The sequence below is a fragment of the Argentina silus genome, assembly GCF_951799395.1.
Source record: "Argentina silus genome assembly, chromosome: 6".
In the NCBI taxonomy this organism is placed as follows: Eukaryota; Metazoa; Chordata; class Actinopteri; order Argentiniformes; family Argentinidae; genus Argentina; species Argentina silus.
Genome location: NC_139660.1, coordinates 431,313 through 446,013, shown reverse-complemented (window position 1 = coordinate 446,013; position 14,701 = coordinate 431,313). Strand labels below are relative to the sequence as shown.

Genomic DNA, 14,701 nt, shown 5'->3' with positions numbered 1-14,701 from the left:
CCAGGAGACTCTCCTCCTCTTCCTCTTCCTCCTCCTCCTCCTCCTCTGTTGCTGACCCAGGAGACAGGAGAGAACGTTATGTTCTAGAAGCTGTTAGCTTGTTAGCTTGTTAGCGGTGAGGAAGCCGTGTCAGGACTTCCTCTCCAGCAGCACACTATGTTTTAGACTTACTTTTAATCTGAATTTTTTAATCTTTAAACTATTTGTATTGTTGTTTTTCCTGACTGTACTTTTGTTTGACATGTTTTTATTTATCTGTCTATTCTTGTTCTCTGAGAAATTATTATTATTATTATTATTATTATTATTATTATTATTATTATTATTATTGTTATTATTATTGCTGGCAGACAGAGAAGTGACAACCAAAGGAGGGGATCTCCCTGTAGCTCCTGTCCCACAGGTCTTATTGGTCATAGGAAGACATGCTGGAAAAGCCTCCCCTTTAAGACTCTTTATTTAGACAACAATGCACCTAACCCTAACCCCTAACCCTAACCCTATCTCATACTGTAGCTTTGGGCTGACCTCTTACCTTTGACCTCTTAAAGGTGCTGTTACCTTAAACCTCTTAAAGGTGTTGTGACCTTTGACCTCTATCATGTATATGAATTTCACCCTTTATCGTCTCTGTGTCCGTCTGCATATGAAACAACAGTTTCCTCTCAGCTCATCTATTAGTCAACTAAATATCTGAAGCTAATAATTCAAACAATGGAAGTATTTCACCTCCCAGCCCAGAGCTCCATCAGGGTCACAGCGTTGTTAAAGACATTAACTCAACACAACCTCAGAGGGGGGGGGGGGTGGGGGCAGGAAGGGCCAGAGGATGTAGACTGTAATGGCTTCTGGTATTGTTCTGACAGAGTGCAGACAGAGGCTGAGCCAGAGGCACAGGAGGAGGAGGCGCAGGAGGAGGAGGCGCAGGAGCAGATTGACCCAGAGCAGGAGCAGCAGGAGCAGCAGGAGCAGCAGGAGGAGGTGGAGCAGGGGGAGGAGATGCTGGAGGTGGAGGAGTCAGGGGAGGGCTCGGCCACTGACTACCTTATCTCCACAGGTTCTGGAGGAGCCGAGTGGTCCGGTCTGGACTACGCTGACATCGCCTTCCCGGAGAAAGTGACGATGGACCAGGCCGCCCCCCCCGCCCAGGAGCTCAGAGACGACCACCTCATCCTGTAGCCTGCTGACACAGACAGGGGTAGACCAGGGCTGGGGGGCTCGTCCTCATCTAAAATTAAATCCAAATCGAATTCCAATAAGTTAATTGAAACATGGGCAATGGTTTGTCCGTGAGGAATCACTTGAATTGAGTTTTAATTCACTTTGTGTGTTACTCAAAATTCTAATTGACCCAAACCCTGAAACAGGGTAGTTTTGATACCAGCCCCTTTTAAAAAAAAATAAAAAAATAAATGAAATCCTCTACTGCAGAATCTCTCAGGATTTGATGAGTTTAACAGTCTCAAGGGACTGACTGGTGAAATAAAGAATAGGCGATGAAATCAATTAAATAGACGATGAAATCAATTAAATAGGCGATGAATTCAATTAAATAGGCGATGAAATCAATTGAATAGAACTGTAAATACCCAGTAAGAATTCCCTCCTTCTGAGAGATGCTTCCAGCCTCCATCCTGCTCTCTGGACCAGGTCTCCATCCTGCTCTCTGGACCAGGTCTCCATCCTGCTCTCTGGACCAGGTCTCCATCCTGCTCTCTGGACCAGGTCTCGCCAGCCTCAGGACGGCTGCCCTGCCTCCATCCGGCTCTCTGGACCAGGTCTCGCCAGCCTCAGGACGGCTGCCCTGCCTCCATCCTGCTCTCTGGACCAGGTCTCGCCAGCCTCAGGACGGCTGCCCTGCCTCCATCCGGCTCTCTGGACCAGGTCTCGCCAGCCTCAGGACGGCTGCCCTGCCTCCATCCGGCTCTCTGGACCAGGTCTCGCCAGCCTCAGGACGGCTGCCCTGCCTCCATCCGGCTCTCTGGACCAGGTCTCGCCAGCCTCAGGACGGCTGCCCTGCCTCCATCCGGCTCTCTGGACCAGGTCTCGCCAGCTGAGGGGCGGAGCCTCAGGATCATCTCCACTCTTCCTTTATTGTTGACGTTGAGAATGTAATGAATCATATTCAACCTGGAGCTTCTATCTGCTTTATATTTTTCATAAGGTTTTGAGATGTGTGTTTTTGGGGTATTATGCAGCTTATTATAGAGAGTATTCCTTGTACACAACGTTCTGTTGTAACCCTCCATGACGTCATAATGTGGCCTGATATCATTCTGTATTCCTCTCATCTGAGCGTTATGAGAATGTGATGAATAATAAACTGAACGTATGGATTGATTATCTCCTATCAAGTGTCAATCAATCTTCACCTCTTTAGTGTTGGCAGGGTGGAGGCCAGGGTGGAGGCCAGGGTGGAGGCCAGGGTGGAGACCAGGGTGGAGACCAGGGTGGAGGCCAATCCCATGTTGATTTAGTTGATGCAGGAAATTCATTTTGACTTTGAGATGTTCTAAGAAAAGTGCTTTACAATTAAAATGTATTTATTTATTATTATTATTGAAACTCAAACTCCACTCTTTTTGAAAGATCCAGTGATGAGTGACATTTCTGTTCACTTTCTCAACTGATGTTGAAGTGGAGTTGACCCCGGCCCTGCTTGACCCTAACCCTAACCCTAACCCTAACCCCGGCCCTGCTTGACCCTAACCCTAACCCTAACCCTAACCCTAACCCTGGCCCTGCTTGACCCTAACCCTGACCCTAACCCTAACCCTAACCCTGGCCCTGCTTGACCCTAACCCTAACCCCGGCCCTGCTTGACCCTAACCCTGACCCTAACCCTAACCCCAGCCCTCCTCGTCTGCTTGCCAGAGAAGGACGCCTGTTGAGGAAGACTATGAAAGCCTGATTTAAATAATCCAAGACTATGAAAGCCTGATTTAAATAAGTGTGATTGGCCAGTCTAACGTCTTTCCTAGTGCAGTGTGATTGGCCAGTCTAACTTCTTTCCTAGTGCAGTGTGATTGGCCAGTCTAACTTCTTTCTTCTAGCAGTGTGATTGGCCAGTCTAACTTCTTTCTTCTAGCAGTGTGATTGGCCAGTCTAACTTCTTTCCTAGTGTAGTGTGATTGGCCAGTCTAACTTCTTTCTTCTAGCAGTGTGATTGGCCAGTCTAACTTCTTTCTTCTAGCAGTGTGATTGGCCAGTCTAACTTCTTTCCTAGTGTAGTGTGATTGGCCAGTCTAACTTCTTTCCTAGTGCAGTGTGATTGGCCAGTCTAACTTCTTTCTTCTAGCAGTGTGATTGGCCAGTCTAACTTCTTTCTTCTAGCAGTGTGATTGCTGATGGCACTTGTTCTTATGCTTACAACAGTTGATTCACTTACTTAGACAAATGTACTGATCATAAGTCGTAAGTCGCTTTGGATAAAAGCATCTAAATGGATAAAATACAAATAAAAATGATATGATAAATAAATAAATAATGTAACAAGATGAAGAAAGGAAGGTTTAATTCCCACAGCTGGTAGAAACTCACAGATCCCTCAAACAGGGACCTCTTCCTCTGCAGGTGACCACTTCTACCACTCGTACATCTGTTAAAACAACAACAGCTTCTCTGCAGACAGGATGTGAGCTCTGCGGTGTGTTTCAGACATTCTGTGTGACTTCCTGAAACGGCCCAGAGTCCCGCCTGGCGGCCTTACTCCACCCTGACGCTGACTACCTCCCTCTGTTTCCTCTCCAGAGTTTCTCATGGTCTGAGAACACCCATTAGGAGCCCATCTTAGTCTGAGAACACCCATTAGGAGCCCATCTTAGTCTGAGAACACCCATTAGGAGCCCATCTTAGTCTGAGAGGAGAGAGAACTTGTTTTCATCAAATGTCCCTAATGAGAGAGCAGGAACTACTACTACAGGATATTGTTGACTGGCCTACTGACATTGTTATTGTTGCCTGTCTGTGGAGAGTTACACACCACTACACAGAAGCAGCTATGTTGGTTTAACCTCTTCTGCTGAAAGCCCTATTTGACTAATTTCCGCCTAAAAACCAGACCCAAACTAAACTGCTTCTAACATTAGAAATGTGATGATCAGATGCAAAAGCAGGATGTCATGTGATAGGTAACACCTTGAAGTTGTGTGTGGATATGCTCTGATCATAGTTCAGAATAACATATTACACATAACAAGGAGATAAAGTCATCAATAATCAAATGAATAATCAAATTAAAGCAGAATTTGGGCCCTTACATGCACCTATCCGGCTTAAGGGGCTTTTAAGGTCCTTTCCAGATCGTTGTGCTACAGGGATACAGTGTGTAGAATATGAAAGAAGCATCTTTTGTTTGAGCAAACACTTTTTACCTCCTCACCACTCCTGCATCATAGCGCCCTCTGCTGGGGTGGAACAGTGCTGCCACCTATCCAATTCTCGCAGATTCATTCAATTAAATTCAATGTGCCAATAGTTAATGTACTATAGGGAAAATAGGTAAATAGTTAAATAAGGGTTGTATTTAGTTGTGTTTGTGCTCCGCTGGTCGCTCTTTTCCTCTGGCAGCAGCTCACACATGTTGCTTCTGTGATGTCACACTGTGCTATTTCGCCGAGCAGATATGGGAGTTTATCCAGGTTTGATTTGAGTTTATGCAGGTTTTGATTTGTTTTCTAATTCGTTGTGGGTGTGTGTGATCTGATGTGTCTCTAACATGGTCATCCATTTAGCAGGAGGTTAGGAAGTGCAGATCTACAAGTGGCTCTGCGGCAGGAGGAGAGTCTCCTCTCCAGTGAGTCGCTTCCTTCCCTTGCCTCCTTTCCTACATGTGCACTGACATGTTTCCTCTGGACAGGGGAAGCCATTGGTAATGTCTGATCTCATAGCATGCTTTCAGCTCTTCTGTGTATTTAAATAAGTGCAGGTGAAGGGAAGGAGGCAAGGAGAGAAAGAGAGTAAGCCAGTTTAGACAATTGAGACGCGTCCCCACTTCCTTTTAGGTCACATGACGGCTTCATGACGTTGGCAGCAAAAGGGTTTCAATTTCAGTTTACCTATCACAATAAAAGCCCATTTACACGCGTTGAGAATGGTAACAGACCATTTGTATACAGAATGAATATTTAAATGTCCATTTACGGCTTTTAAACAAGGTTGGTGGAAAAAAAATGCATGAAACGTTTGGGAAAAAAACATACACACATCCTTACAGTATTCCACCTGACTTTTATTTGGAAGTGCTGGTGGCGCCGTGGTGTCGTGCTGCTTCAGCCGCCACACAGCTTCACTTCAGGGATCTGGTCAGGAGACGCGGAGGCGAACCACGGTTTAACCGCTGAAATGGTGAGTTAACAATAAGTAGCGAGTGTCCTAAGAGCAACACACACACACACACACACACACACACACACACACACAGGTTCAGCTACAATCTAGCAGCGATGTCAAGGCAGGGTTCTGTCTGTAGTTTAGCATTAGTCTTTGGTTCGGGGGCTACCAGTAGGTAGCTAGCTGAGTTAGCTAGCCGAGCAGCGGGAGGGAGGCAGGGAGGGAGGCAGGGAGGGAGGGAGGCAGGCAGGGAGGGAGGGAGGGAGGCAGGGAGGGAGGGAGGGAGGGAGGCAGGGAGGGAGGGAGGGAGGGAGGCAGGGAGGCAGGGAGGGAGGGAGGGAGGGAGGGAGGCAGGCAGGCAGGCAGGGAGGGAGGGAGGCAGGCAGGCAGGCAGGGAGGCAGGGAGGGAGGCAGGCAGGCAGGGAGGGAGGGAGGGAGGGAGGGAGGGAGGGAGGGAGGCAGGCAGGCAGGCAGGGAGGGAGGGAGGGAGGGAGGGAGGCAGGCAGGCAGGGAGGGAGGGAGGGAGGCAGGCAGGCAGGCAGGCAGGCAGGGAGGGAGGGAGGCAGGCAGGCAGGCAGGGAGGGAGGGAGGCAGGGAGGGAGGGAGGGAGGCCCGGCCTGGACCAGACCAGACCAGACCAGCCTCCAGGTCAACCTGCTGGTGGAGTTTGATGTGTTACTACGGTTTGATTCTGGTAAAGACGACTTTACAACTGACAGTCGTGTCTGTGATGAGAGGCTGTATAATAAGTCTGTGGTCTGGTGTCTGCAGAGTTTCCTCGGGGGTTTGTTCGGGCCGGTGTGTGAGATGGACGTGGTCCTGACCGACGCGGAGACCAGGAAGACGGCGGAGCTCAAGACCGAAGACGGGAAAGTAGAGAAACACTTTCTGTTCTACGACGGCGAGTCGGTGACCGGGAAGGTGAGCAGAGGTCCGGCTCCGGCCGGGGTCCGGACCACCTGACGACCGCCGTCCTTACGGTGCTTTTTAATGGCACTTTTCGCCCAAAATAATCACTCTTAGACATCGATTGACTTGTGGTTCGTTTCTTAGTTTTTTGGTAATGTAATAAATCACCAAATTGCTGGTTATAAATATGTTTATGATTAAACTTCGTCTTTTGATTTGCTTGCTGCGCAATGCACAGGTGTGTCTGTCTGCTACTGTTTCTAACGAGAAAACACCCTCAGCTTTCTGCACTAATGTAATGATAACGTGAGTTAACAGGTAAATGTACACCATTCCCAATTATTTGGGATATTTTAATGGTTTAAAAAGTCCCGGACCCGATATTTTGCTTGGCAGCTGAAGTCTCATCTCGTCCCCATTGGGGTAGTAGTGTGGTGTTGACAGGCTGTCTGGTGTTGAAGGGTTAATCAGGCTGTCTGTGGTGTTGAAGGGTTACTCAGGCTGTCTGTGGTGTTGAAGGGTTGATCAGGCTGTCTGTGGTGTGGAGGGTTGTCAGGCTGTCTGTGGTGTGGAGGGTTGACTAGGCTGTCTGTGGTGTTGAAGGGTTGATCAGGCTGTCTGTGGTATTGAAGGGTTGATCAGGCTGTCTGTGGTGTTGAAGGGTTGATCAGGCTGTCTGTGGTGTTGAAGGGTTGATCAGGCTGTCTGTGGTGTGGAGGGTTAATCAGGCTGTCTGTGGTGTTGAAGGGTTGATCAGGCTGTCTGTGGTGTTGAAGGGTTAATCAGGCTGTCTGTGGTGTTGAAGGGTTGATCAGGCTGTCTGTGGTGTTGAAGGGTTGATCAGGCTGTCTGTGGTGTTGAAGGGTTGATCAGGCTGTCTGTGGTGTTGAAGGGTTGATCAGGCTGTCTGTGGTGTTGAAGGGTTGATCAGGCTGTCTGTGGTGTTGAAGGGTTGACTAGGCTGTCTGTGGTGTTGAAGGGTTGATCAGGCTGTCTGTGGTGTTGACAGGTGCGTCTGTTCCTTCGACAGGTCAATCTGAATGTGAAACAGGGGGGAAAGAGACTCGAACATCAAGGGATTCGGATTGAGTTTGTCGGACAGATTGGTGAGTCACTGAATCATCATCATCACCATCACCACACTGTATCTCACCCTGACCGCAATCATCATCATCATCACCACACTGTATCTCACCCTGACCGCAATCATCATCATCATCATCATCACCACACTGTATCTCACCCTGACCGCAATCATCATCATCATCATCACCACACTGTATCTCACCCTGACCGCAATCATCATCACCACACTGTATCTCACCCTGACCGCAATCATCATCATCATCACCACACTGTATCTCACCCTGACCGCAATCATCATCATCACCACACTGTATCTCACCCTGACCGCAATCATCATCATCATCACCCTGACCGCAAGACACTTAACAGTCGTCTGTTTCTTCACACACAATGAATTGACCGTCTCATTTCACAGCTGAAAGGCTTAGCAGAAAGAGAGAGATATACATACATACATACATATATACCCTGTGTTGTGTTGCAGAGTTGTTCAGTGAGTTAGTGTGTGTGTGTGTGTGTGTGTGTTGTGTTACAGAGTTGTTCAGTGATAAGAGTAACACCCATGAGTTTGTGAACCTGGTGAAGGAGCTGGCATTGCCGGGGGAACTGACCCAGAACAGGAGCTACGACTTTGAGTTCATGCAGGTGGAGAAACCCTACGAGTCCTACACAGGAGCCAACGTCAGACTGAGGTTAGACCTGTCTGCCTGTCTGCCTACCTGTCTGCCTGTCTGCCTGTCTACCTACCTGTCTGCCTATCTACCTGTCTGCCTAAATGTATAGATAATGTCTGTCCTTGTCTCTCTCTCCCTCTCTCCTTCCCTCCCTCCCTCTCTCCCTCCCTCCCTCCCTCTCTCCCTCTCTCTCTGATCTGCAGGTACTTCCTGAAGGTGACGATTGTGCGCCGCCTGTCTGACCTGGTGAAGGAGTATGACCTCATCACCCACCAGCTGGCCACCTACCCTGACGTCAACAACTCCATCAAGATGGAGGTCGGCATCGAAGACTGTCTCCACATAGAGTTTGAGTACAACAAGTCTAAGTAAGCTTTACTCACACAGACAAGGGGGGGGGGCACTAAGATCACCTGTACTACACCTAGCCGACGGTTGTCTACCACGGACCATGTGCGCTACGAACCCCCATCCTTCTATCCCCCCCCACCCCCCCTCTTTGTTCTCCCTGTCCTCCCCCTCTCCTTCCCCCATGGTAGTCATCTGTCAGAGGCTCGACACAGCGGGTCAGGTCCAGGGGTCAGGTCCAGGGGTCCAGGTCCAGGGGGTCAGGTCCAGGGGTCAGGTCTAGGGGTCAGGTCCAGCGTGTCAGGTCCAGGGGGTCAGGTCCAGGGGTCAGGTCCAGCGTGTCAGGTCCAGGGGTCAGGTCCAGGGGTCAGGTCCAGCGTGTCAGGTCCAGGGGTCAGGTCCAGGGGTCAGGTCCAGGGGTCAGGTCCAGGGGTCAGGTCCAGGGGGTCAGGTCCAGCGTGTCAGGTCCAGCGTGTCAGGTCCAGGGGTCAGGTCTAGCGTGTCAGGTCCAGCGTGTCAGGTCCAGGGGGTCAGGTCCAGCGGGTCAGGTCCAGGGGTCAGGTCCAGGGGGTCAGGTCCAGCGGGTCAGGTCCAGCGTGTCAGGTCCAGCGTGTCAGGTCCAGGGGTCAGGTCTAGCGTGTCAGGTCCAGCGTGTCAGGTCCAGCGGGTCAGGTCCAGAGGTCAGGTCCAGCGTGTCAGGTCCAGCGGGTCAGGTCCAGCGTGTCAGGTCCAGGGGTCAGGTCCAGGGGTCAGGTCCAGGGGTCAGGTCCAGGGGTCAGGTCCAGCGTGTCAGGTCCAGCGGGTCAGGTCCAGGGGTCAGGTCCAGGGGGTCAGGTCCAGCGTGTCAGGTCCAGCGTGTCAGGTCCAGGGGTCAGGTCTAGCGTGTCAGGTCCAGCGTGTCAGGTCCAGGGGGTCAGGTCCAGCGGGTCAGGTCCAGCGGGTCAGGTCCAGCGTGTCAGGTCCAGGGGTCAGGTCCAGGGGTCAGGTCCAGGGGTCAGGTCCAGCGTGTCAGGTCCAGGGGTCAGGTCCAGGGGTCAGGTCCAGGGGTCAGGTCCAGCGTGTCAGCTCCAGCGGGTCAGGTCCAGGGGTCAGGTCCAGGGGTCAGGTCCAGCGGGTCAGGTCCAGGGGTCAGGTCCAGCGGGTCAGGTCCAGGGGGTCAGGTCCAGGGGGTCAGGTCCAGCGGGTCAGGTCCAGCGGGTCAGGTCCAGCGTGTCAGGTCCAGGGGTCAGGTCCAGGGGTCAGGTCCAGGGGTCAGGTCCAGCGGGTCAGGTCCAGCGGGTCAGGTCCAGGGGTCAGGTCCAGCGGGTCAGGTCCAGGTTGGAGACCCTGTGTTAATCCTGAGTGGACGACCCTGATTGAATAAAGAGAAGTTAATAAATATCTCTCTTCCTCCTCCTACTCCTCCTCCTCCTCCCCCCCCTCTCCTACTCCTCTCCTCTCCTCCCCCTCTCTTCTCCTCCCCTCCTCCTCCTCTTCCTCTCAGATACCACCTTAAGGATGTCATCGTGGGAAAGATCTACTTCCTGTTGGTGCGGATCAAGATCCAGCACATGGAGCTGCAGCTGATCAAGAAGGAGATGACGGGAATCGGTACGAACCCTACTTCCCTCCTGATGACCTACATCCCTTCTGATGACAGATGATGGATGATTCACTTACTTAGTCAAATGGATTTGTTTTAAGTCGCTTTGGATAAAGGCGTCTGCTAAATGCCATAAATGTAAAAAATGTAAAGCCTAACCCATAGGTACAACCTTCTCCATGAACCACACCTTCTAACCCTAACCCATAGGTACAACCTTCTCCATAAACCACACCTTCTAACCCTAACCCATAGGTACAACCTTCTCCATAAACCACACCTTCTAACCCTAACCCTCTATGGCTGACTTCTGACTGATATACCTGAGGACCACACCTGGTACAGGTACAGGAAGGACCAGACCTTATCTATACTGAACCAGTCGTAACTGAGGATGAGACCTTCTCTATGTCCTTAAATATACAGTGGAATCCTAAAGATGTCCTCTTCAACGGTTCAGGGTGTCCCATGTTGTGCACCGTAGTTGGGTTGTGGGACCCCTGCTGGTCTGTCAGAGAACTGCGTGTCCATGAGGTCTGGTCATGTGTCCCTGAGGTCTGGTCACGTGTCCCTGAGGTCTGGTCTTGTGTCCCTGAGGTCTGGTCATGTGAGCCTGAGGTCTGGTCATGTGACTCTGTTGTGTGACATTCCTCCCCAGGACCGAGCACGACAACTGAGACAGAGACCGTCGCCAAGTATGAGATTATGGACGGAGCCCCTGTGAAAGGTAAACAAGAACAGTAGGGTGTTAGGGGGGGTAATGTAGGGTGTTAAGGTGGTACTGTAGGGTGGTACATTACCACCTTACCACCCCCCCCCCGAGACAACACACACGCACTGCACACCCCCCCTCCGAGACAACACACGTGCACACCCCCCCAGGGAGAACAGAGCGCTGGGCTCTGGGCACAGGGTCAGCCAAGTCAGCGCCCCTGGAGCAATTCGGGGTTAAGTGCCTTGCTCAAGGGCACAACGGCAGTGGTAGGGACCTGGATATGCTGCCAGCAACCCTCCAGTCACCAACTCACATCCAGATCCCTCCTGGAGCGGGGATCGAACCAGCAACCTTCCGATTGCTGGCCGGCCTCTTTAACCTCCAGGCTACCTGCCGCCCCAGGCAGGTAGGTACTTTATTGATCCCTGAGGGGAAATTAACGAGTTATAGCAGCTCACATGACAAACAACAACAACAATAGAATAAAACTAAAACAGAATCTGAAACATTCTATACAATAAGAACAGTCCAGTATGATTTAACATCCCCCAGCCTGACGCTGATCCCCCTGATGGAGCCAGCCGGAGGAGGAGTTGTACAGTCCTATTGCATCAGGCAGAAAAGATCTCCTATAGCGCTCCTTAGTGCAACGTGTTGTAATAATCTGTTGCTAAAGGAGCTTCTCTGCTCTGCCACAGTGTCATGTAGGGGATGGGAGGGATTGGTTATGATGGCCAGGAGTTTGGTCCTCATCCTCCTATTGACCACCTCCTCCAGAGTGTCCAGGTTGACACTGAGGACAGAACCAGGTTTCCTAATAAGCTTGTTCAGCCTCTTGGTGTCACCTTCCTTGATGCTGCCCCCCCAGCATACCACCGCGTACAGCACTGCGCTGGCCACCACTGACTGGTAGAACATGTTCAGCAGAGTCCTGCACACGCCAAAGGACCTGAGCCTCCTCAGGAAATAAAGCCGGCTCTGGCCCCTCTTGTACAGGACATCTGTGTGTCCAGTCCAGTTTATTGTCCAGGTGCACCCCCAGGCACCTCCACTTCTTCTCCCTGGATGGAGACAGGGGGACCCTAGTCCTCCTAAAGTCTACCACCATCTCCTTTGTCTTGCTGATGTTGAGTAGCAGGTGGTTCTGCTCACACCACTCAACAAAACTGTCCACCAGTCCTCTGTACTCGGTCTCCTGGCCTCCACTGACACATCCCACAATAGCAGAATCATCTGAGAACTTCTGCAGATGGCAAGTATCTGTGTTGTGCCTGAAGTCTGAAGTATAGAGGGTGAAGAGGAAGGGAGCCAGAACTGTCCCCTGGGGGGCGCCAGTGCTGCTCACCACCCAGTCTTATACGCATCCCTCCAGCTGGTACAAACTGTGGCCTGTTGGTCAGGTAGTTTGTAATCCAGGAAACAATGGGGGAGTCCACCTGCATCCTCAGCAGCTTATCTACAGGTAGTAAAGGCTGTATGGTGTTAAATGCACTGGAGAAGTCAAAGAACATGAGCCTCACAGTGCTGCCAGCCTTCTCTAAATGGGAGTGAGCTCTGTGTAGCAGGGTTCTGTGTAGAGATGGAGGTGTCCTTCACCTTAGCATGTAACAGGTTCAGTGTTTTGTTCTCCCTAGTGGGGCACTCCAACAAACTGGGAGAACATTGCCAGAACATTGCCGGTGTTTTTGTCAGGGTGACATGGTTAAAATCACTGGGGTGCTGGGTCAGTGGTCTCGTGATAAGTGTGCATAGTCTCACACGCTGCCTCCTGCTGGCAGAAGGGAGGATATATGTGACCACAACAATAACATGAGAGAACTCGTGTGGCAAATAATACGGCCGAAGTCCTCCTTTTCTTCATCCGTCGTTTCCCCTCCCGCTCTGCTTCCCCGATGCCGTCTCCTTATTTCCCCCGGTACAGTGGGCTGCTGGCAAACAACCATTGCCAGCTGAGCCAACGCGATCAGCTGTTCTCGGAAGTAAACAGTAGCGGTATCACAGCACGCAAATCCACCAGGAATAAAAACAGTCCCTATGAGTAGTAAAACAGAGAAAAGTAAATAAAAGTTTAGTGTCCATGGTTATTTTGGTTAAATTTCAATGTCAGTTTTAACAAACAATATAACGACTACTATAAATAACTATAAAAGACAGAGCTGCTGAAACAGGCAGCTGAAACAGGCAGCTGTACCAGGCAGCTCGATCAGCTAGTAGACTAGTATATAGTAGGGTGTTAGGGGTGGTAATGTAGGGTGTTAGGGGTGGTAATGTAGGGTGTTAGGGGTGGTAATGTAGGGTGTTAGGAGGTGTTAGGGAGTGGAGAGGTCTGAGGAGGAGGAGCCCAGGTGTAGCCTAAAGAGATGGGTCTTCAGTCTACACACACACACACACACACACACACACACACAGAGACAAGTCTTTAGTCTATGGTTTTAAAAGGGTTAAATTCAACGGTCCACCAACATACACAGTCCTCCTCCAGACTACTCCTGTTGATGCTGATGATGTTTGTTCCCCTCCCAGGAGAATCCATCCCCATCCGTCTGTTCCTGGCAGGATATGACCTCACAGCCACCATGAGAGACGTGAACAAGAAGTTCTCAGTCCGCTACTTCCTCAACTTGGTCCTGGTGGACGAGGAGGACAGGAGGTACTTCAAACAACAGGTACATCCCTCCCTCCATCTTATCCCTCCATCCATCTCTTATCCCTCCATCCATCCATCCCTCCATCCCTCCCTCCATCTTATCCCTCCCTCCATCTTATCCCTCCATCCATCTTATCCCTCCCTCCATCTTATCCCTCCATCCATCTTATCCCTCCATCCATCTTATCCCTCCATCCATCTTATCCCTCCATCCATCCCTCCATCCATCTTATCCATCCATCCCTCCATCCATCTTATCCCTCCATCCATCTTATCCCTCCATCCCTCCATCCATCTTATCCATCCATCTTATCCCTCCATCCATCTTATCCCTCCATCCATCCATCTTATCCCTCCATCCATCTTATCCCTCCATCCATCCATCTTATCCCTCCATCCATCTTATCCCTCCATCCATCCCTCCATCCATCCATCCATCTTATCCCTCCATCTTATCCATCCATCCATCCATCTTATCCATCCATCCCAGTACACCAAAGCACTCCCACCTTCCTCTCTAGACATGTGGATAGTCATAGTCATAGTCGTACAGACAGTTGTTGATGTGGTTCTCTCAACCCCCCCCCCCCCCCCCCCCACCCACCCACCCAGGAGATCGTGCTGTGGAGGAAGGCTCCAGAGAAGTTGAGGAAACGCAGTAACTTCCACCAGCGCTACGAGTCCCCGGAGCCCCGCCCCCCCATCACCCCCGACGACCCTGAGATGTGAAGACCCCCCGCAGAGGGGTCCTGGTCCTGGTTCTGCTTATGGCTAACAAGAAGACAGGGGGGGGGGTGCTCAGCCAGACAGTCTGTCATACTAACCTACCTGCCACAGTCCAAGGTGTGCCCCCCCCCACCTGACATGGCTGACACTAGCCTGCTGACCTCAGCTAGCTAGCTCTCTCTCTCTCGCTGTCTCTTTCTCTCTGTCTCTCTGTCTCTCTCTCTGTCTGTCTGTCTCTCTCTCTCTCTCTCTCTCTCTGTCTCTTTCTCTCTCTCTCTCTCTCTGTCTCTCTCTCTCTCTGTCTCTCTCTCTCTGTCTCTCTCTCTGTCTGTCTGTCTCTCTCTCTCTCTCTCTCTCTCTGTCTCTTTCTCTCTCTCTCTCTCTCTGTCTCTCTCTCTCTCTGTCTCTCTCTCTGTTTGTCTGCACACTGTACAGACATCTCCTCTTCCTCCTCCTTTCCCCTCCATCTCCTCTTCCTCTTCCTCCTCTCACACAACACAGACAGCACTGGAACTACTGGGGGGTACCGTTTATTTTATATTGCACAATGTTTTGGCCAACCCCCCCCCCTTTGTAAAAGATGTACTTGGTTCGGCCTGACACTGGCCAATCCCACACTAGTAGACGTTAGGATGGAGCGGTCCAGTGCATGCGGGGGGGGGGGGGGGGGGGGGGGGGTTGGG

General features: G+C 51.0%; 1 protein-coding gene across 1 annotated transcript; it reads left to right on the top strand.

Annotated features, from left to right (window-relative positions):
* Positions 1-5,286: 5,286 nt before the first annotated feature.
* Positions 5,287-14,490, top strand: vps26a (VPS26, retromer complex component A). The gene is made up of 9 exons (XM_083671160.1): positions 5,287-5,346; positions 6,103-6,252; positions 7,271-7,346; positions 7,862-8,018; positions 8,204-8,368; positions 9,832-9,938; positions 10,589-10,657; positions 13,169-13,311; positions 13,905-14,490. The coding sequence occupies exons 1-9, from the start codon at positions 5,344-5,346 to the stop codon at positions 14,019-14,021; spliced, it is 987 nt and encodes a 328-aa protein (XP_083527286.1). The 5' UTR covers positions 5,287-5,343; the 3' UTR covers positions 14,022-14,490.
* The last annotated feature ends 211 nt before the right edge of the window (positions 14,491-14,701 follow it).

Bases quoted from the DNA above. Each gene is read 5' to 3' on its own strand.
- vps26a (XM_083671160.1), top strand. The intron at 8,019-8,203 runs GTTAGACCTGTC...TCTGATCTGCAG, and splicing joins GGAGCCAACGTCAGACTGAG to GTACTTCCTGAAGGTGACGA. The intron at 10,658-13,168 runs GTAAACAAGAAC...TTCCCCTCCCAG, and splicing joins GGACGGAGCCCCTGTGAAAG to GAGAATCCATCCCCATCCGT.